The sequence below is a fragment of the Eurypyga helias genome, unplaced genomic scaffold (genome assembly GCF_000690775.1).
Source record: "Eurypyga helias isolate BGI_N326 unplaced genomic scaffold, ASM69077v1 scaffold11714, whole genome shotgun sequence".
NCBI lineage: Eukaryota > Metazoa > Chordata > Aves > Eurypygiformes > Eurypygidae > Eurypyga > Eurypyga helias.
In genome coordinates, this window is record NW_010246835.1 from 89 (window position 1) to 23,460 (window position 23,372).

Consider the following 23,372-nt stretch of genomic DNA (forward strand, 5'->3'; position numbering starts at 1 on the left):
CTCCTGGTAGTCAACTTCTGGTTGTTTCTTCCAACATTATTTGAATACTTTCAGAAGGATTTTGTCTGTTGAACCAGCATCAGCTTGTGCACAGGGGCTGCATGCCCACCGCCGCATTTAAACACCCCTTCGGGCACGACCCAGCTTTTGCTGCCGCCGGAGAGGCGAGTCGCTGGCCTGCGTTTCCACGGTGAGGGATGGTGTTGGTTGTGATCAGAAAGAATTTCACATGAGCTGAAACAACCGTTTCGACTTGCACAGCTGTTTTTTGAGGGCTCCAGCTATGCAGACAGCGATGTGAAGGTATGGGCCGGGTTATGAACTTCCAGCATGTTGGCAGCTCCAGGGTAGCTGGCTCTGTCTCTGCCTTACATCAGAGAGGTCTGCTAGTAAGAGAAGCAAGTGCCCTGCATTCACGGAGGGAACTGTGGGGTGAAAGCCCCACAGGCAGCCACACTGAAGTATTTGATATGCTAGATACGCTTGAAATAATTAGTGTGCCCGTCCCAAAGGCTGTGGGCATTTCAACCCTTGTACAACTTAAGTCTGAAACAGAGAAGCATCACCAGTGATGGAGAGGGTTGCCATTTAGTCAGAATTTCACTAGCCAGTGATAACGTGAGTAATTACGATCATTGTATACCAAGGTACAGAAAAGGAAGGAGTAAAATGTTGCCTTATCAGTGGGCAGCTGCCAAAGAAAGATTTTAATAGAAAAAGGGATCGTCCTATTGAAAATATTATGACAGTGTTACGTTCCAGTTCATCGCTTGCCTGAAGGGATTTTGGAGCATGGAGCCCCATGGCCAATTGCTTTGTTCCCTCCCCTGCCGCCCCCAGGAATTTTAACAGCTGCCAAATGTCTGGCAGGATTTAGTAGATGACTGACCATTTCTTTTCCATGTTGGAGTTCGCTTGCAAATTTGAAGACTTGGAAAATGAAGGAGGGAGAAAAAATCCTAGCCAATTGTGCATTTTTTTTTTTTCCAAATACCAAGTTTGCATGTTGATATTATATATCCCACCCGTGACTGCAAAGTAGTTATGTCAATACAGTGTTCCTCTGCTTGAGGCAGAGGCTGGTTCATAAGTAAATAAATCTTAAAGGTTAACTTTTCTCCTAAATGTTTTTGCAGCCTCTCACAGAGGGCCTTGGGACAGGGAGGTGGACACGAGTGTATTTCTGTGTGTAATTCTGGAAGCAATCAGCACCTCATAGTCCTCTGCAGAGGAGTACCTTTTCCTACCTTTTCCTCTATGGAGAAATATTTTATTCCTACCTTATACAGATTTCTGGCTTTTCTGGAGCCTCTTACAGCTCTATGGTTATAATTGCTGCCAACAAAAAAGCTGGTGTGCAGGAAATACATTGTGACCAGCTGCGTTTAGCTTGTCCCTCAAAACCAAAGATGGGTGTTTAGCTCTCAGTGTGCTTGTGATGGTGATAACTAAGCAGTTGGGCCAATGTGTTTTGCTTCTTACAAAGACGATGCTGCACCTATAGGGATGACTCCTTTGGAAGCTGGCACTAAGATGCATGCAGCGTAGGGAGCAGAAATTTTCAACAAGCTTATGGAGGCATCCTTGTAACACCAGTCCTTGATCTTGTGGTTTTGCGTGTTGGTTGTTAACTGAGGTGTCCTGAGTTTTTAGGATGAGAAAAGGTTATTTGAATGTGTATGCATTTAGTGTGAATTATTTTGAATGAATAGAGAAACAAAATAGAATCCTATCAGTCACTTTTCTGTTGGGATCTAAAAATGATCCTGTGCAAGTTACTTCCCTTTCTCAACTAGCAGCAGTGTATACTTTCTCAGTCCAAGTACAAATATATCCACATTTTAGCAATGTACCTTCTAGGAGTAAATCATTCTGAGGTCCGAGGGGAACACGGTTTGCAAAGAATCCACCCGGAGCGGCAGGATGCCCAGCCTGCGTTTGTTTAGCTGGTAGCGAGCGTGGCACAGTGGCGTAAGGAGCCTTTAAAGGAGCACAAGTGAATTGCAGCAGACCTGGGGTGGGTGGGGAGGTGCTTTTTTTGCTGGTAGCTATCCCATCTGCGGGGGCAACTTCTGCTTCTGTTTGAATTAAAATATGCGTTTCACATTGGTGTCACTGCATTCTTCTCCAGGGACATTCCAGCTATATTACACACCTTGACTGGTCCCCGGACAACAAGTATATCATGTCAAACTCAGGAGACTATGAAATACTATACTGTAAGTATGAAATTAAATACACTGGGAACAGAATTATGTGTTAGCTGTCAGAATATTTAGAAGAATGTGTTTGATCAGGGCTGGACAAAATGCTCACTGACAAAGGAACCAATTTGAACTTGTGTAACCCGCTATCTTGATGTTATTCAGAACTGTGTATTACCTAATGGCAATGCCAAATATAGCTTACTTCTTTACAAGGCCGTAAATCAGTTTAACAGCGTAGAATTTACGGAACAAGTGGCACTAGGTTTTGATGTTGGCCCAAAGTTCTGTAGATGGAAAATAATATATACAGTGTATCTAATTAGTGTCAACAGTACCAGTTATTTTGGGGGAATAAAATCAGTGGGTCTGTGCCACTGTTCTGTTCTGGGATTTATTTTTTAAACTTTATCTTTCTTGGCTAGTGGTGTTGAAAACTAAGCAAAGCAATGCTACTTCAGTGAGTTGGTGGTAATAATGCTTTTGTGTGTCTCTCTTAAATAGGTGAAAATATGAATTTAATATATAGTGGTTATGTCAAAAGTTCAACTTGCACAGTGCCTATCAGTAGTTTTAAATTGGTTTTTGTAGTCTTGTCTTCCTGTGGCTTTAACAGGATCCAGGAGGTTTGTAGTTCTGTTACTGTACAGGCAAGAAGAGCCATCAGTTTAGATACCTGCAACCTTAACAGGTTCTTTCTGCCTGTCACAACTTAGGGTTCAAGTCTGGATAGTTCAAGTGTCTCAGTCTAACAAGAGGAAGTGTGGGTGTTTATAATTGCCCGTACAGGGAAGCGAAGAGCTGTGACCCATTAGTACTGGGCTGGTATATTGAAAGGTGAACATTCTTTTGGGAAACAATCTTCTAGCAATGACTTGAAAAGCAGTCTAAGACTTCTCTAGCAGCAGTTTTTCACTGTTTTAAAAGCAAAGCTGCCTGAATGATTGCTGAATTTTAGCACATCAATGGAGCTGGTAGGAAAGAGAAATTATTCCATTACAGATTCTATTAAAGCAATTTGTAGAGTAGGTAGCAGGGGACCTAAGCTGAAGGGAAGTGTTTTGGAGGTTTGCTGATCTGGAGAGGGAAATGAGAAGTAAATGTGACTCTTACTTACAGCTTCACTTGATATACATTTAGAATTTGATAAAGGTACAGGTCTGTCTTTGCCTCTACAGTGTAATTCCAGATTGATATTAAGATGTGTTTATTTACTGTCTTAGCACCTTCAAAGAACACACATGTAAATAAAAAATCATATGACATAACTCATCATTCACTGTTGTTTTTTTTTACAGGGGACATTCCAAGTGGCTGTAAGCTGATCAGGAATCGTTCTGACTGTAAGGATATAGATTGGACGACATATACTTGTGTGCTAGGCTTCCAGGTGTTTGGTAAGCACCATTTAATCTGCCTTTAAGCTATTCACAGTGTGCTTTTGTGTTTTCTGTTGCTTCATTTTGTCATGAGAAATACACTGTTAATGGTCATTGAGGATGGTGTTGAGTTGACAGACCAAAGAGACTGACCACAACACTCGTCTGTGACACAGAGATAATTGATTTCCTTTTAGCCTTGAAGTTTGGGATTTGATTTTTCTGCTGTCATTTTTAGCCTACCAATTTTGGAGGCACTGAAATAAAAACCTGATACTTTAATGTGCTCATATGGCACATGTGTGTTCTCCTTTGCTTACCTTGTTTTGAAATAGGAAGCAAGACTGTGTGAGTGTAGGTTATAGTTGAAAGACTTTAAATCATGACAGAAATTTGATATCTGTAGTCAAAGGTGAGTAATATACTCTGCATCTAAAGAGTGAAAATGCTTTAAAGGTTAAACAGGTTCTTTACCTAGTAGTTTATTTTTTAAAGGTACAAAAAAGCTTACAAAGCTGACAGATCCAATTTTAATAGTGCAGTTTGAGACTGTGCCCAAACAATTCACCCTGCTTTTACCAAAGGCTGTTGTACATGAATGAGGAGCCCCTCTGTAGGGGTTGGAAAGTATGGTTCGGCCTGTCAGTGTTGTAAGACCAAGTTGTGTGAGCAGGGTGCTGCAGGTCTCAATTTGACTGCTGAGCTCAGATACCTGCCTCTATTCTCCATGTTGTCGGAAAAATCAAATGCAGGTAAATGAGCAAATTCTTGAGAGGTGAGGGTTAGGTCTACATATATTTCTTCCCAGCTACTAGGAGTTCAACTTGGAGTATCAGTTTATGTGCAGGGTAGTAGAAAATCAGTTAAGTGCTTTCTGTAGCCTCTGAAGCCTATCATGCATATTTTGGGACTGTTGGGTGCCTAATGAGTGAGTAGTCTTGAAGGATTGCAGTTGATTTGTTAGCCAACTCTGACACTTGTGGGTCATATTGGCTGGGTGGAGGGCATTTGGGGCTTTATAACCAGGCTCGATTTCCTTTCTGAGTACCAGAGATCTGAGGCAGAGCAAGAAAAATAAAGGGGTGAGAGAAGGAAGCTGCTGACTGGTTGATAAACTGCATAAATATTTTTGAGTTGCTTGGAGCTTGAGGTAGGTAGCAGAATAAACGGGAGCATGCTGTTTCTGGAGCTGAATATTGTTGCTTATTCCTAGTTTGAGCAAAATACTTGCTCCCATTAGCCTGAGAACTGTGAACCAGGTTGTGTACGTGATTGTTTTTATTCCATCTGTCTGGGTGAAGTGGAGAGTGGGTGGCTGTTTCCTCCTGACGCTCTGTGCATGTAAGCCTAGGCTGACAAGGGGTTGGTCCACAGCAGTCGGTTCCTCGCTGCCTTTGTTACTGCCACTGCAATGATAGTGCAACACAAGCACCTTTTTTAAAACGGTGTGTCAGAAGATTCAGGAGACGCTAGAGAAAGTGAAAAGCAAAACTCTGACACTAATATAATGCCTTTCTCCAGAAGCCCTGGAAACACTTTGTAAGGACTGAGTATTCCTTCTGGAATAGCCTTGGGGCTAAAGCCATTTTACATTTTATGCAGAGTACTTAAATCTGCCACAAACACGGAGGTAGCAGATGGTGGCTGTGTTGCTACTGAGCTTTTACCACTGCATTTGGTGGTACAGCAAATGGAATAAGGGGAGAACCTCTCAGACTCCCAGCATTTTCCCAGAACTGTCCTTGACTCCTGACCTCAGGAGATGAGGAGTGGGAGTGCAGAGTTTGGTTTGCCATCAGGACCATTGGCTTTGTCTCTAACAGCTGTCGGATAGAAGCTAGTGGAGACTGGGACCAGGCAGGAGATGAGCAGCCCCCATAAACACTGCTTTGGAAAAGCCTTTTTACTTTTTGTTTTAAAGAGTGGATAAATCTGCTGATCCTGTCTGTATTCCCTTTTGGATTAATACAAACTCTAACCAGTCCAGTTTAAGTTTAATGAGTCACAACTGCTCTCAAACTCTTCAGTCTGCCAGAGGACCTGGGAGTGAAATAGATAAAGCAGATAATGTGATGTTATTCTGGGGCAGAACAGAAATATATTTAAACTTTCTAGCCAAGATTCATCCTGCTTTGATTTTATATTGTCTGGTAGTCTGAAACCCTTTGCTGAATCTTAAAATTATTGCTTGCTCTCAGACAAAGGCAAGTATTTTCCCATTAAATCAGACAGTGCAGCTAAGCCAACCTAGCAGATATTTGCCGCTCAAAGGAGAAGTCTGGCTGTTACCCGAGGGTCAGCTGGCACAGCAATCCAAACAAGCCAGGGGCTGCTCACTTTGATGTTAAGGAGAGAGGGTTAAGTTTATGGGATTTTGGCTTTCGGGGTATGTGTTTTACTAATTTAGCTCTGTGGATAGTGTGTCCGTAGGCTCAAACCATCGCACTGTTGTCAGCAGAAGGAGGAGGGTGGAAACGGACGGTGGGGATGAGAATAGCATTGCTCCTTTTTGGCAGTGATAGCACTGTGGTGGCTCAGCAGTATCATCAGTCTGAACCCCGAGCGCTTGAAGTCACTCTCTCGTTTACTGCACGTTCCCCACACTTTCAGCTGAGCAGGTTCTTTTGAGAGGCTTACTGCTGGCTGGCAGAATTGATTAAAATTGAAGTGCTGCTGTCATTCATTAAAAAAAAAAAAATCCTATTAGTGTTTTTTGTTGCCTATGCAGTTATTAAGAATGTGGTGTTATTAGTCTTGCTTTTTTCCCATGTTTGTCTGATGGCTTGAAAACAAATCCTGCTGTCTTCTGACAAAGGGTTGTCTTGCCTTTAGAGCTCCCAAAGGAATTTGTGTACACAAAAGATCTTTAATAAGAGATGCAATCCTGAACATTGGACTTTTTAATCTTAAATTAAAAAGAGGAGGAAATAGCATAGCTTTTTGGCACAGTCTGCCTAAGGTGGTAGCTGAAACTTGAAGGTCATTTATTACTCTGACCTGATGACAGTGTTTTATGTATAAAATGCAGGAAAAAGTTAAAATTCATTCATTTTGAGCTACGTGAAAATTCTTAAATAGTATATATTTTTCAGATTGATTTTATTGGTGTGAGAGCACTAAAATGTTTCTTCATCCTTTCTTGAGCATTTCATGTCTTTATTTAGTAAATTATCTACACTGTAGTTTATTGTCACTGTAACAAGCTTAACAAGATGCCTTTGTTATTCAGAGAAAATAAAGTTCTTATTCCATCCGCTGAGAATGGTCAAAAAAAAGCCCAAAACTTTGAATTTAAATGTTAACTTGCCACTTTGCTTAAAACAAGAAGGGATAGTGTGGGAGCTTGGAAAAGATAAGGCAATTCTAAGTCAGTGTTTTGTGCTGTATGAAATAGTAGACAGCAGATGTTTTTTATTTTACCAAAGTCCATGATTGTAAGGGAGAAAAAAAATCTTTTTTTGTGGTAATGGACATCCTTCTCAGTCAATCGGACACATGGCTTTTCAGGATGGAGTTGAAATTTGCAGGGCAAAAATACACTTTAACTCCTGAACTAATCAAAACCCCAAGTCTGAGCTGTAAAAATATGGTACCTTTGGCATAAATTAGTACCTTAAAACCCCTTGCTTACCTTTTGTTCAGCTTTTCTTGCAGATGTGAATCGTCAGTTTTGTTACGGGAATCTCTAGGATCTTTATTTTTCTTACAATTGGAGGCTCCCACTCTGAAATTTGTTCAGTGCTTTTCATCCAGGCGGTGTTGTTATTCTTTTGTCTAGACATATCAGTGTCATTCTTTTCACTTAAAAGCATATTGAATTGTACTTAAGTGCTTGACAGCTCTTACGTCCATGCAACTTGCACAGGCTGGGTTTCTGTGCAAAGTATCATCCATCAGTTGTCTCCTTTGAGTCGTGTGAATACCAAAAGTTGCTCCAGATTTAAAATAAAACCAAAAGAAACTTCCACATGATGTGTGGTACCTGGGCTCATTCTGTGCCTCAGCATCAGTCTGGCTTTGAAAGCGTTTGTGCATGAATGAAAGTGTTAAATTAAGAGTTGACAGATTTAGCAGCAAACCTAATCTTCAGATAAGCTTTAAATAAGACTGAGGTTTTGGACAGGAAATGTATCAAGCCCAAGAGGTTATCCTGAGGGTTTGGGGGGACAGGGTGGGGGAGCAGCATCAGACTAGCAAAATATTAATGGCATTTAATGCAATGCATAATCCATTTTCCAGTTAAATGTCTTATTTACCTCTTGTTAAGCCTTTCTTTTCTCACAGCTTTATAGATTTTATTTTTGTTTGTGGATTGTCTTTTAATTTGTTTCTAACATTACCATTGCTAAATATCTGCTCTGCTTTCCCCTAGGAGTTTGGCCTGAAGGGTCGGATGGGACAGACATAAACGCCCTTGTCAGGTCCCATAACCGAAAAGTGATAGCAGTTGCTGACGATTTTTGTAAGGTCCATCTCTTTCAGTATCCCTGTTCCAAGCCCAAGGTAGGTCTAGACCAGCCTGGTCTATGTCCTTGTTTGCATTGCATGAAGCTTCCCTTGCCAGGCACCTCCTTCCAGCTCGGTCCTTGTGGAACCTGGCAGCCAAATGACTCATTCCTATCTGAGAACGGTGCTAGGGACAAAAGCATGGGTTTCCCCATCAGGTTTATATAAAAAAATAGATAATAGAAAAACAGTATAAAATATAAAATAGGATACCTGAAAGTGAAGCAGCAATAGTTATCCCTAAGTTCTGGAGCAGAGGCTTGATGCTTTCTGTTGGCCTTGGTCATTTGCATTTTGCAAATGACCTTTGCATTTTGCATACAGATCTAAATCCATCCTCAGGGGTGTATTGAGTTGTGGAAGAATAATATCATTCTTTACTCTTGGGTGAATAAAGAGCTCTCTGGAAGGGCTAAACAAAAACAGTAGCAGGTTTTTGTTTTGGTATCACGTGCACTTCTAGTCATGCATGCCGGTTATCTTTCTGCTTGTCTCCAATAGGCTCCAAGTCACAAATACAGCGCTCACAGTAGTCATGTGACAAATGTCAGCTTCACCCATAGCGATGGTCACTTGATTTCAACTGGAGGGAAAGACACGAGTATTATCCAATGGAAACTTGTGGAGAAGGTAACTCTACCACCAAACGACATTGTCGTAGACATCGGTGCAACCAAAGTGCCCATCCCTGCCAGTGAAAACGCTGTACAGTCTCCCGCACCCCTTCCGCAGCCTTTTAGCGAAATGAACCAAACTGAGAGTGTGACTGGCAGCTCTCCGGCTTCCTTGGAGAGCAACTTGGAGCAGTCTGCAGAGGCCAGCGAAGAGCAAAGCGAGGAGCAAAGCGAGGGGAGCAGCCTGGATCCCGCCGAGCCGGGCTACGAGGAGCCCTCCAACGAGACGAGCGAGGAGCATAGCGAATCCACGGTCACTGAGGAGCAGCCAGATAGCTCACCGGTGTCTTAACGCGCCCGGCTCAGGCGGTTGTTATTTTCCCTTGGTGTGCGTGCTTTCATTACAGGGTGAGGGTTCAAATAGGGAAGAGATTAGCTTCAGATAGCTGAGATTCATGACCACTCCAGCTTTTGAGTTTCAGTGAGATTTTTAGTCAGAGCTTCAGTTCAATGTGTGGAACCATCCCAAGGGCCTGGTTTGATGGTCTGTGTCAAGATCTGGTCACAGTTAGTAGTGGACATTACCATAGATCCATTTCAGTTCTGAAATTGCTGTCAGGAAGTGGCATGAAATATATACTGGAAAAAAGGTTAGCTCTGAGAATTAGCTGAAGTAGACCACCTTAACGATGTGAAAGTGCTTTCTGAAAGAACTAAGCTGATGGGAAGCGCTGAGCTGTTCCAGCTGGGGAGTACTGTGCTGCTTTTTTCCAGGTGCGAAGACAAAACAAACAAACAAAAACAACCAAAAAGCTCTTTGTTAGGGCTGTTTTCCTTTGTTTTTTCTTAATGAGAAAAATAGAGAAAAAGCAATGTAATGATGCCACGTGTGTGGCGATGCCTTCTTGATCTAACGCATATGCAATTTTCTAACACTACTAATTTCTGGTGGAGTCTGGATGTGCTCGCAGTTGGTCTGCCCTGGGTGCTGCTAGTTCTGAGGCAAATCCTGTCGAGGAGCGGTGTCGGCCGTTCCATTTTCACAGGCTATTTTAAGAACAGGCTAACCAAATACTGGCATGTTTCACTTTTCATGACCTGAAAGTTGATTTAAACTGTAGGACGGAATAGTCTCGTCACAGAATTGCTTGCCTAGAGGGTTTGAAACTTAAAGAGAGTTTTTACAATGACTTTGATGTGAACAGTGGGGGAAGCGTGGCAAGAACACAGAAGTCAGATGGGCTCCAGAGTTCAACTTTTAAGCCTTCAAGCAGAACTTGCTCCATCCCTAGTAGGAGAAATATAAATACAGTTAACTTAAATTATTAAATTGGTGCTTAGGATTAGTATATTAAGTTGATTTTTTTTTTTCCTTCTGAATTTTTAGAGGTAACTCTAAGAATCATTAAACTGCAATCTATTTTTTTTTCCCCATGGCTCCTTTAGCAATTGTGATATAAGCATACAGTAATTTAGGTGATGATGTGATTTTTTTTTTTTTTCCTAGACTTGCTGATCTATTATTTTTGTGATTTTTTTTGTTGTTGTTGTTTCCACCCCATCCCTCCCTGGGTTGCTCTAAGCCATGCAGCTGTCATGTGGCTATACCTGGCCAGTTACGGGATATCTTGGCATTTGTTATGCATTTGGAAAGTACTTTTTTGGTTTTTTACAAAGTTTGTCAGATAGCTACATTTTTTTTCTTAAGTGCATAAGTTTCCTACTTTAAGAAGATAGAGATTTACTGACAGATATCCATTTCCTATTTACTTGTTTATATTTTGATTACATAGAACTTTCTTTTTTTTAACTTGCTGCATTGTGCTGGTATTTTAGTTTGTAGGTAGAATATCATGTTTAGAAACTTTGGATGAGTTCATAAGTCTTAATTGTGCAAGCGTTTACGTGATTGTGCCATTCCAAAGTGCATCAAAACTGTCATTCCCTTACTAGTATCTTCTCAGGAGAAATGCTACAGATCAGGTATTTAGTCATCATTTGGAAAGATAAAAACAAATGGACTCCCAAAGGACATTTAGAACATTTATATATAAAATATATAAATATATATATACACATATATATTAAAAAAAGTATCCTCTTGTTTACAACAGTTCCAGAAAACCTCAAAGTAGTTCCCTTCAGGTGGAGGGAGATACGGATTCCAAGCAACCCATCTGTTTAAACTGTGCTCTGTACATAGAGTTTTACTGGAGAGCTCTAGTATGCCTGACTCGCAAATTTGCCAAATAGCAGCAACGGGAGATAAAAAGGTCAACTCATCAAAGTCCTTGGTTCCAAATGAGAAATATCCTGTAGGTTTAGAAAATAATCTTAGTAAAGGAGAAAGGGTTTTAGAGCTAACGAGGCACAGAGCTCTCTCTGTCATTTTTATGAACTCCACGTAAGCAACACATTTCTTTTTGGAACATCTGCCACCTGGGGTTGCCATGTAAAGTGAGAGTTATAGTTGTGATATCCTTGTGTTCGTAGTTCAGAAGACTCTACTAATATGCAAGAAGCCTTACAGCTTTCAATTGCTGGCAACTACTGTTTAACAAATAATTAAATCTGTGATAATGGATGGAAATGGGTGGGATTATGTAACTGTAGATGTTTTAGAAAAATAATTGTGAATGAATTATGATTAAGAGTGTTTCATGTGAAGATGTTTGAGCCATTTCTATCTATCATGCATTCCTGTCTCAAGGCAGAAAATTTTGAAGATTAAAAAAATAAATAAAATAATCAAAATAACGTATTGCAGTGTCTTTCCTGGGGTCTGTTCTGGTTCCTTCTGTGTATGAAGTGGAGGCTATCATTGCAGTTGCAGTGTCAGGCTCTGTGATTTTGGAAGAACCTTTTTAACTTGTGCTTTTTTTTTATAACCTCCAAGACTGACTAAAAATAGGTTAATTCAGGGTCACGAATAATGCTGGCTCTCCTAAATACTGATTTTGGTTACTTTTTGAAAGTTTTATGGCATTTGACTTTTCTGGTTTTGATTACTTACTAGCAGTGTCCTACTGTAGCTGACTGATGGGCAGCAGGGGATTAGGCATTGGTATTTGTCCTGATGCGAGGCACAATCTGCCTCCCAGGGTTCTGCCGGGAGCTTCCTTCTGGAGGCCACGTGAAAAGTGCGAGCTTATTTTGGATGTAACGTGTTAAGTACCATGATGCTTCCGCCTTGTAGTCTCTGTCCAGTTGCAGATGCAGAAGGTCACAAAGTGCTTAATACATTCATTGTGAAAGACTGTCTTTTAAAAGGCTTTGAATCATCTCCATTTCTTGCAGCTGGTTTCTGTCCTTCAAGAAAGGGCAGGGTGGGGTAGAGAAGAAAGAAACCTGCAAGATAGGATAAGCATATGAGGTATTTGGCTCACTTAAAGGACAAACAAACCCATCACCACCACCACCTGAGTTTGACTGGAAACCTGAATGACTCCACCAAATTGTGCGGAGAAGGCCGCTGTTCTAATCCGAGCGGGAAGCAGAGGTCCGAAGGTCAGGCAGTGCTGTTTCCAGCAGACCTGCCGCAGTGTGTACCGCTTTGTCCCGGTGACAGCTGGGCAGTGGGGGGCTTTTCTGGGATCGGCTCCCTGGCTCTCCAAATACAGCGCAAGGCTTTTGCTACTGCTTCTCCTAGGATGCTCTTTGGGAGAGGAGCAGGGGAGCTGGTCCTGAGGAGCAGGTGGGCTTGTCTTCTGGGACCCTTCCTCAGTGTGGAGGAAGGACAGGGGCTCCAAGTGCCCCCTCTGGTTTTGATCAGCAGCATCTGCTGCCAACTGAAGTAGCTGCAGCGGTGGTATTTGTTACGTGGAGCTGAAGTTCAGGGTGGAAGTTCCACTGGGGCGTAAAACTGTAACAGCAGCCCGTTTGACATGATGGGAACTTTAAATTCAAATTTTGCGTTAAAATGTTTGTTTAGGTTTGAGTAGTAAAATACTTGAATGTCAGGAAACACCAAGCTTATGGTTTACACATCCATATTTGTCATGCGAAGTGACATTAATCAGGGTTTATGTATAAAGGGCGCTTTTCAGGATATGACCAAAGACTTCAGGCTTTCGCCCCCACCCCCCAACCCCCCACGAAAAAAAGGGAGGGGTGAGGAAGAGGCTGTGGGAGTGGATGGGTAATGGTGGACCAAACATTTCTTAGATTTGATCTTACTGTAAATCTCATTATAAGTAATAAGTACTAATTTTTGCATATGATTCATGTCATGTTCCATCTTATATTTTTTAAATCATCCCTGGAATGCATAGGTTCTGGCTTTGTCTCTGAAATAAAGCAAAAACTAAATTTCGATTGTTACATTGATTGCAGCCGAGGCTGAACAGTATGTTGTATTTTCTACTTTGTGGTTCACTCTGTAAGATGTGTTATACTCCTTACATTTCCTTCAGTGTTTCAGTTGAATTAGGATAAAAAATAAGCAGAATGTCCTTGTGAATTTTAAGCGTGGCTGAGCCAAACAAGAAATTCTCCTTTCTGCTGCCTCATGCCAATAAACTGTTGGTTCCTGGCAATGAAAGGATTAACATTACATGGGATGAATTTTATTTGCACGTTATTTGTGCTGTTTGTTTGCTTCCCTTCTGAGCAAGTCCGAGCCCATTGCCTAATCTTTGTTTCTGACGGATGTTTTCTGTGCTAATACTTTAATCAACTGAGAATGAAAAAGTGCTTACGGTAGGATTATACAATCCAGAAGACTGAGCAGTGTGCGCACTTTAATGCGTTTACTGTACGTGGTGGTGTCTTCGTGTGTGTACACGTATACGTGCCTCAAACAGATATGGCTGTTCAAGGCCATTTTTCTGTTTGAAAGGAAAAACGTGGGTGACTTCATGCCGCAGTGAATTAAGAACCCTTCAGAGCACAGGGAATTAAGGCATTCCCAGCAGGACAGCAAGGTGAGAGGGCTGGGAGAGGAGGCAGAGTGGTGGGATGGCGGTTGTACCCAATCTGCCTTTCCTCTGTTGGGTCTCTGGTACCCTCCTGTGCAGGTCTGGCTGACCCCCTCCATCCAGATGGGCTGAGTGGCAGCTCCTGACACATCCTCGGAAGGTTGAGGTTTCCTAAGACATAGTTCACAAGTGCAGGACATTTTCAGATAAATGATCGTTACCTTAAACTTGCTCAGTTACTCAGTTAAACTGAGTGCAAGCCCCAGATTCCGCTGTATAACGAGAGAAAAACTTAAAATGGGAAGCTGACCTGCCTCCTGGCATGGCTGAGTGTGTTACAGGAATGCTGGGTGCGGAGGAGAGAGGAAATGCCCAGCTGAGCAGATACTTCAGAGGATGGATCCTTGTTGCCATTGAAAAATAAGGGAAAAAAATCAAACCAAACCCCTTATGATACTGTACTTAAGGCACTGTGTCAAAATGACTAAACTGATTTTAAGGAAAGAAGGGGACATTATCATAGGATAATTAAAAAAAAAAAAAAAAAAGGAAAGAAATTAACTCTTTTCCCCACCTACCACCCAAAATTGTCCTCTATTAGGTTTTGTCTGTACACTAAAACCTACAAGAGCTTTCACTTCTGTTAAAAGTGCTGGGCAGTTATGGGGTGGTTTAGATAAACAGCAAACCCATGGGCTTTTTGGCTGGGTTATAATAAGCAATTCTAGAAAACTTGTTTTCTTCCAAAAACTTCTACTAACACCCCAAAATCTGGAAGAAGTTCATGTCTTCAAGGCATGTGTGTGCCCTTGTGATTTAAGTGGTGGGTTTTACAGCCCAGCACCCCCTTCAGAAGGGGACCTCCCTCACCACACAAGTGATCTGGGAAGCTGGCAAGATCTGTGCCCTGCTCACAGCTTCTGGGTAGGTCACGTTATCTTCCTCTCCAAAAACCACCCCACCTAGTTAGATCTCTGGGACTGCTGTAAGAACCACTTTCTATACATACTTAAAAACTGTCAAAATTGTAGTCAGTTTCATTGTCTCATCTTTATTTGTTGATAAAGTGCCTTTATGTTGCTGTTTCTAGAACATGCTTTTGTACGGTGAGCCCAGTAGGAGCTCCACATAGCTCTGAGATCCTGTATTCCCTCTGGTGGGATGTTTCAGCAATTCCATGTTTGTCATGCATCACGGCTTTCGTAAGCTGACCTTGTTCTCCATCCTCCCTGTCCCGCAGTCCCCTCGTCATCCTGTGTACATCCCTGCCCTCCCAGGTTAAAAGCAAGAGGTGACGTTTGCTTTTAATGCTGCTTCAGAACTTATTTCCTTTACATATGCTGCCTTATCATTCCAGATAGTGTCTGTGTGTCTGTCCCCTTCCTTCCCTCCCACGGCTCTCAAATAAGAGGTCAGTCCTTGGCACGGGCAGAAATTTTTCCTTTTAGTCTCTCTTATGTCCGTTTACAATTTCCTAAGCATCTGTAACTGCACAGAGAAAAAATCACAGAGATGGAAAGTCATAAGCTGCCTGCATCAGACAGGCGGTACAGCTTCAAAAGCCAAATAGCGTGTAAGTACAAATAGTAGTATTTTGTATTATATGAATGAGTGTCTCTGGTGTCATATGAATGCTGACAGTAGGACTGAGAACTTAAAAAAAACTACTTATGTCTAGGTAAAAGGAACTTGGAACACACTTGGTGTTACTGCTACATCAGAGAGGCCTGGAGGCTCACCTCATAGCTCAGGACAACCAACCAACCAGAACCCCAACAGCTAAAGCCTTTGGCTTCAGCAAGGCAGACACAAAGTTTTCAATTTGACAGCGAAAGACGAGGGAGCAAGGCGAGCGACGCAGTGTCGTGCGCGCAGAGGAGGTAAGTGCGTGCCAAAGCTGCTCTTCATAGGTTTCTTGTGGTGCAGAGGTGGGTACGGGCGGCACCGCTGTTGTGGGTGGGCGCTCTACCACGTGTGGAATTTCAGTGGAAAACCTTGTTGTCAGCATTGCGGTGGTTGGAATTTTTTCCTTGAAGAAGTGGATAACGCAGAAGTAAGACTGGAGAGAGCAGTTGTCCTCTTGTCCATATGCAGGTATCCAGCGCTGCTCACACTCAGATGGGTCATGAATGAGTAACGTGAAGTGGCTGTAGTATATGCAGGGCGCTTGGAAGGATCCCTTTTGCCCTAGGTTCTGCAAATGGAATATTAAATGTCAATTGAGCCTGTGAAGCTGGGCCTCTTATGTTAAAAATTGCTAGGCATTTTTTTAGATTGCATATCTCCTGATTTGCAAATCAATCCTGTGGATTTTCTGCCAGCTGCGAGGGAAACAGATGTGAAGCATTTTAAACTTTCAAAAAAGCATACCTAGGAGGGATTTTTCAGGACAGATGTCCATTCCACCCTCTGCCAGGACCATATGGATCTGCTTATGTTACATTTTGTGTGTGTATGTACACATCAAGTTCTGCTTATATTGGAGTATTTTGAATTAGACTCAATAATTCTCTAGAAAAACAAAACAAACAATTCCATGAATGATTATCTTCCACACTATCAGAGGCCTTCCTAGAGATGTGCCTCTGAAACATCTTTCCCTCAGTAGGCCTCTTCCTCTGATACTCCCTCCCTCCCCACTCCCCCACCCCCCCGAATTATACATAATGTTTAAAAATGTTATTTCTCTCGTAAGAACATGATGACCTTCCAGGTTATTTCCAGCAATTTAATTGGAGGCTGTCTCCCTAATCACCAAAGACAGGAATGGCTGCAACTCACATAGGGCTTCCGAAAATTTTGGCTAAGGCTTCAGCTGTCAAGACAAAGTCACCCTGTGCCGACGCTGCAGTTACAGACTAAACAGGGTTGGTTGTATATGTACATAAATGCATATTCATAAGGGGTTGACAGGAGGTGGCTGTGATCGGCTCTCCAGCCCACGGCAGCTTACGGAGCGCTGTCAGTGCCACCACGTGCCCCGAGCACAGCACTATGGCACGTTGTCGTTACCAACCCGTGTGATGTTCCTGGAGCAGTTTCTCCTCCTCTGGGTTACTTTCTCCCAGAGTGTTTTCAGTTTAGCAGCAGCATGCTGGCTATCACAATCCATTAATTTCTCAGAGGGGAGGTGTTTTTGTATGATGTCTTCTCATTTACAGCTTTGATTTTTACTTTTTTTTTTCATCATTCTTCCATGGATTTACATTTATTTGATGGAATAGGTAAAAGATTGCATTGTCATGAACGCAGGTTTGACTGGAAAGCTTATTCCTATGTTGCCCCCATCACTTTGGAGCCTGACCAATATCACTTGCTTTAAGCATGAAAGACATTCTGGTTTAGTTCTACTTTAAGGAAAGAACTAGGGAAACCATGGGCTGTATCCCGTTTTTGGGCACTGAATTATTGCCAACTACAGTATCTTCCCCACTGCATGCACTATCTCCCCAGAATCACCCTTTGGGAACAAATCATAACCCTACAGCAAAGAGCAGAAAGGATTTTTGTGTGGTGGGGAGGGGGGGCTGCAGATGGGGAGAGCTGCCACAGACAGCTCACTTGACAGGCCAGCTTTTTGCTGAGCTGAAAACATTTCTGGAGACTTATCTTGCTGTAAATCATGGGAATCGCCTCCCAAGTTTTAGGCTGGGTACATCGGCATGAAGTCGTATGTGCAGAGAACTTGGCCTGGGGGTACTGTGCTCTGCGCAGATGTTCTTGCCGCACATCTGTTAGTCCGTGTCTCCGTAAAATATGTATTTAATGAAATGTGCATGAAATGGGGGCAATGAATATCATGTGTGCGTGGGAATGGGCAAGTTTATGATCAGCCCAACGTTCAACTCTTTTGCAATCCTTCACCTGATTGGTTTGTTTTCCCTTGTTCCTTCAAATGTTCATAGGCCCTCCATGAGGTTTATTCCTGGTAGTTCTCAAAGAGTTCCAGTTCAGAGTCATTTTCAGGGCAGAGTTACGTTTACACAACAATAAAATGCACCATTGTTTTCTCCGGTGACCCAAAATCGATCGAGCTACTGCTGATAGCTTGACAAAACATTACAGTACCAAGGCCGTATGGCTACTGAACATGGTAGCGAGGAGAAGCCAGTTCTACATAGTAAGAACAAATAAAAGCCAAGGGCACTAAAGGCAAACCATTTTTCATACATGTATGTAGATATGATCATTTTCCTTTAGTAGTTGCTTTGGCTGAGTAACACTGATACTTGTTTTTTCTTGACTCTCATGCTTCAACGAATGACCATATACGAAGATAATGGCAATTCTTGCCTCCTGGCCTGTCTTGCTACATAGAAACTTGTGACTTTTTGTTGACGTTCATTTGGAAGAAAATCCTTCCCTTCCTATCATGAAGACGACGAATATTTTTTTGCTCTGAATTATTGGATGTCTCTAAAATCTACCTGGTCCTGCTGCCACGGTTTTAAAAACTAAAAATAAAGAAGTGTCTTGACCAAGGTGACATGCCTGAACAATGTCTGATGAATATTTACTTGGAATAGTCACACTGTGGTGACTGTTGCATCCACCTTGCATTTCTTCACAGGGTATCCCAGCAAGCTGCTTGATGGGAAGGAAATGTTAAACCAGGCAAATTTTAAGATAGCATTAACAAATGTTCACATAAGGAATTTCACAGGTACAAATTTAATATTTGAGGTGGAAAAGTGACTCTGAGAGTTGATTATGGGTAGGAAATACATGGTCTTATATGACTGATACAACAAAAGGGGATTGCACTGCTGAATTTTCCTAAACATAACAGCCAGATAGTCTCCAAACATTGGTACAGGTAGCTGAATTAGTTCAGTAGTGAATGTATTCTAGGAAATAAAGATATGTTTCCTGAGTAATTTGAAAACTGAAAGGAGGGAGAAAGCCATAAAAGGGGATTTGCATGGATGGGTCATCCTGCTTTTCTTAGTAAAGGAGTATGCTCGCCACTACAGCGCATTGCAGGCTAGACAGTGGTTTTGTGATTCTTATTCTCTAAACTACAAGAATTTGACCTTTTGAAAGGGTCTTTTATGTTCTAGTAGAGAAAAGGCAATAGGAAATATGTTGTGCAATGCTTTGTCAAAACTTGTTACAACGCAGACTTTTCTAGAGGATTTTCCTCACTGACTATTTTTAGCCACTTTTTTTCAGTGCTCCTTTTTTCTAGGGCCACTAGAATCCTCTCTGACCACCACCTCAGTATAAATTAGAGCTGGATTGATATCCAGCTCTCTTGCTGCCTTACCAGCAGGTGAAAAATCTGCCTGTGTGGAATGATAATTGTGCCTCCCAACTTAGAACTGTAAAACATGTATACCCAATGAAGACAGGAGGATATGTAATGAGACTGTTCTATTTCTCATGTAGAAGTTAGTGTATAGCTTCAGAAATACTACAGCATTGCAGAAATTTCTACAAAGCCATTTCAGATTTTTTTTTTATATTATTCACCTTTTTTAATGAAATATTTTGATTAATTTATAGTACCTTTGTTGTAGCTGCAATTATCTAATTTGGATCTGTGTACCTTTATGCTAAGAGTGAAACTCAACAGTGCTGCACCGTTGCTTTTTAACTTTGGGAATGTTTCCCAAAAAATATGCGCTGTTCTGGATATATTTTTCATGTTGCTTGTTTTTACTTCCTCATTCACTTGCAGAACATCTGGTATTTCCCTTTGCTGCAGGTAGAAACTAATTATTTAATCTCTCTACCAAAACTTGGTAGAATGATATCAATCACCAAGTTCTCTAGCCTGGGCAGTGACCAAAATGGTGTGTGTTTCTCTTTTTCAGCAGAGTAGACTCTGTACGTGTGGAATTAGGAGTTTGCCTCTCGAGAACATTTAGAGATGGAGTTTTGTTGTTGGGTTTTGGTTTGGTTTTTCTTGGGTGTTTTTTGGGTTTCGGGTTTTTTGGTTTTTTCTTTTTGTTTTTTTTTAACTAGCAAGTTGTATTTTGATGTAGCTGGTGTATAAGCCTCAGATTTAACCTATTAAGTAAGGATTTCCACAGGTAGCCTCCTAGCACTGACAATGGTTTGTTGCCATGTTGGCTTGTGAGCAGATGCTTCTCTCCAGCTCCATCTCTGCTGCAAACAGCTTCACCAGGAAACTGTGAAGGGCAAGTGAAATTCCACAAAATACCTTCAGCACCATATTAAATCGAAGGTGTTGAACCATGAAAAACCTTGCAGGTGTCGGATCCCCACATGGAACTGTTTGCTGCTGCAGGCTGCTCCTGGGTGTGCAAGGTGGGTGCAAGCCCCTCCTCCGTGAGCAGCTGCACCCAGCCGCCATCAGGGAGGTAGAACTCCGCTGCGTAGATTAAATTCCCCTGCTCCATCTGATAATCCACAATGTGTTAGTTCAAAATTCTCCCTGCATATGATGCTTCTAATGCACAAGTTGTTTGCTTTCAGCTTTTTCACTGAAGGAGGAAGTAGACCTTCCAAATCGAGTGAGATATCCATGTGTCCATGTGCCTCCATGGAGCTGTGGTGGCTTGCACCAGCTCCGGATGAGGCTGGGGCAGGACGGTGGTGCTGCTGGCTGTCCCGGGGAGCCCAAGCAGGGAGGACAGTGCTGGTGCGACGCTGCATGGCACAGGGAAGTGTACGTACGGGCTCTGGTCTGCTCGCTGACATCTCATTCCCTATCCAATCCAACACCCCGACACACGTGAAGTCTGACCTGCTAAAGCTGCTGCGAGATGGGTGCAGGGTCCCACACAAAGCAGGGTCAGGGACCGTCCTAGCCCTCCTCTGACACCAACCAGCTCCAGTTGCCATCTGGGCTGGCAGGGCTTTTCCTTCCTCTGCTCTTGGAGGTGGCCCTCTGGACGTGAGGGGTTCTGCAGCGTTAGCTACAGGGACTTGCCCCCGGTGCCACGATACTGCGATGGATGTTGGAACATTTAGACATCGGCGATGTGACTCAGAAGCCTGTGCCAGATACGTGAAAAGAAAATAAGAACAAAAAGCAAACCCCACAGAAGAACGGAGGGCCTGCATGCATGTTGAATGGAACAAGAAATCAGGCATTTTAAAGTCTTTCTGAGGAAAAAACAAGCCTAAACCTTAACCTAAAATGCTCTGTGGCCATTTTGCAAGCCATTCCCTTCCCTCCAGCTGATATAACAACTGGAACCAGTTTCCACCCCCGTCCCTTTTTTATCTGTTTCCTTTCAGTAAAGTCTGAGGAAAGTATTTCCACTTCCTCACCCTCCTCAAACTGGGAGGCTTCCTGATATCCCTTCGGTCCAGGGGAAACAGGATAAGAACTGTGATGGGATGACTTGTTCTGCTAGAGACGTGCACGGCTCCTTATCCGCAGGACACAGGGTGCTGAAAGGGGACAGCTCTGTGCCTGCCTGCAACTGCCTGAAAAACCTGGTCTGAAATACATATATATGCCGTGGGAGAGAAGCATGAGCTTTTTAAGTGCACGTCTTTGAAAATATGAGAGCTTAAGAAGAACTGGGTCACATCTGACTGCTACCATCTGGCACACTTCACTCCAAGATTACCCAGGAATGTACTTCACATGTGCCTTTGGAACAAGATTGTGAGCTGCCAAAAAGAAAATATTTTACAGCTGAGCATTGCATTTCGCTCTGAGCAGTTCAAATGCAGTAACTCAAAGAGGAGGATCCCACCGGAGGGTATCACGCTGGCTGCTCGGGCTCAGCCCACGTTTTGTCTGCCCGGTTTTGTAAGACGGGACTCCTTGCTGATTGCTGCGTTGGATTTAAAGGTCTTTCCCAACACAGAGCAGCCTTTTCAGCCAGAGTCCTGGTTCCCGGCTTAAACAAGGTGCCTGACATTGTACAAATGGCGACTCAGGAGCGCCGGTGGGGAGAGCCATGGCTGGGTGGAGACACCTTGGGTTAGAGGCTGGAGACATCCAATTCCTGCTCCCAACTCAACAGGGAAGCTTTTACCAAAGGGCTTTACCTTTGTGTCTCAGTTTCCCTGTATGTGGAATGACAGCATCTCTCTCCTCTAAAACTGAGGTGTGCTACCCTCCTAGAAATATATATATTTATATGAAGATAAATATAGTTTAATAATATATTTTAAAACATATAAAAATAGGTATTGTGCTGCTGCTGATATTAACTTACAAAGATGAACAAATTTCTCCATGGCAAACTGGCACGTGGGCCAGGAACTTACATGATGAATAAGCACATTGCACCTGTTGTACTTGGGCTGAAGTAGGTTCATTCTACGCAGCATTAGAAACCCTTTTCAGTAAAATGGGAAATGTGAGGGATGGCAGAATTTCCCTTTGCATCTATCTGGGCATTGTGTAAGAGGAAAGGGAGCTTTTTGCGAATTACTTTTACCAGGATGGAGTTAATTCTCTCTCTGCCTGAAGCAAGGAGGTTTGCAGGACTGGAGAGCTGAGCCAGCTGTGGAGGTTTCATGTCTTGCAGAACGCCGGAGGTGGTGGGATGATGAGATTAATGAAAGATATAGGCTCACTGGGGGATGCTGGGATAATCCTGAGAATGGGGTGGGAGTGCATACTTCCTTTTTTTTTTTTAAATAATCAGAATTAGCCACAGTTCACGTTCAATTGTGTCTTTATTATTTTAGGTTTTGAGTGAGGGGAGTTCTGCTTTTTAAGACTTATAGAATAGGGCACTTCATTTCCCTCTAGGGTATGAGCTCTGTCACACAGTGTGCAGTATGAACCTGTATGCAAGTCTGCAACACACTTGTCAGCTGGAGCCAGACATCCCCAAGCTTTTGGGATGTGGGAAGGTATGTAGTAGGACCAGCTTGATGCTTCAAAAGTGGGGTCATGAGTAAGTCTTCCCAAGGGCATTGGCCTACAGAGGCATCTCCAAACCCAATGTGCTGCTGGACTTGTGCCAAATTCTTCTACCCTGGTTATAATGCCTACAAATAGGCATAATCTCTCTTGTGTCAAGGTGAGACTTGTGGGTGAGAGCAGATGCCTTTTGGTTGCAGGGTGAGGACAGGAGTTCAGGCTGCTTTTGTTCACACAGTAATTTTACAGCAGACAAAAAGGGTTCAAATTGCTACATCTTTGTGTTTTACTCCTCTCAAACTCGACTGGCTTTAACCAAAAAAAAAAAAAAAAAAGAAAAAAGAGAAAAAGCAATTAATGAATCAAGCTAATTTCTCCCATTGCAAGCGTGTATTTGCTGTATTTTGAAAGATTTACTAAGCATCTGTGAAATCTTGTTTGTCCTCTAAACCAGAAGAGTTTGATAACTTTTATGTAGCAGTTCATCCTTGTAAATTACAACAGTCTCCAAACACCAACAGTGGAAGTGGCGTTGTGTGGCTTTGCTGCGGTCTGAAGGCACTGAGCAGGATGAGGCAAGAAGCAGAATAATCATTCAGAACAATTCATTGAATTATTTCTTGATCCACTCTGCCCATATCTACTAGCCTAAAGATAGGCTGTGGGTTTTGTAATTAATCTCAGCATTCTCTCAAACACACCCAAGGAAGAAGACAGCACTGAGCAGCAAATAGACTTTACCTCAGACTCTGTTTTCCTGGGAATATCTATGCTCCACCCCGGCAGTCTGTGTGAGCCAGTTGTTCATAACCACGTATATCCCTTGCCAAGAGAAGGGACTGAGGTTTCTGTAGGCTGTGTGGCATTTTTTTGGGAAATCTTGTTTTACAAAACACCTGTTGCTGGGTGTGCTGAAGGTTTCAGAAATTTGACAATTCTCAACTTTTTTTTTT

The 23,372-nt window shown here is 42.5% G+C and overlaps 1 protein-coding gene across 1 annotated transcript; it reads left to right on the forward strand.

The window, feature by feature from the left end:
* Positions 1 to 261: 261 nt before the first annotated feature.
* Positions 262 to 9,813, forward strand: LOC104508810 (echinoderm microtubule-associated protein-like 4; the record flags this gene model as incomplete). The annotated part of the gene is made up of 5 exons (XM_010150547.1): positions 262 to 303; positions 2,132 to 2,219; positions 3,503 to 3,601; positions 7,956 to 8,086; positions 8,591 to 9,813. Coding segments are annotated over 5 exons (825 nt in total), but the record flags the coding sequence as incomplete, so codon positions are not given.
* Between the last annotated feature and the right edge of the window lie 13,559 nt (positions 9,814 to 23,372).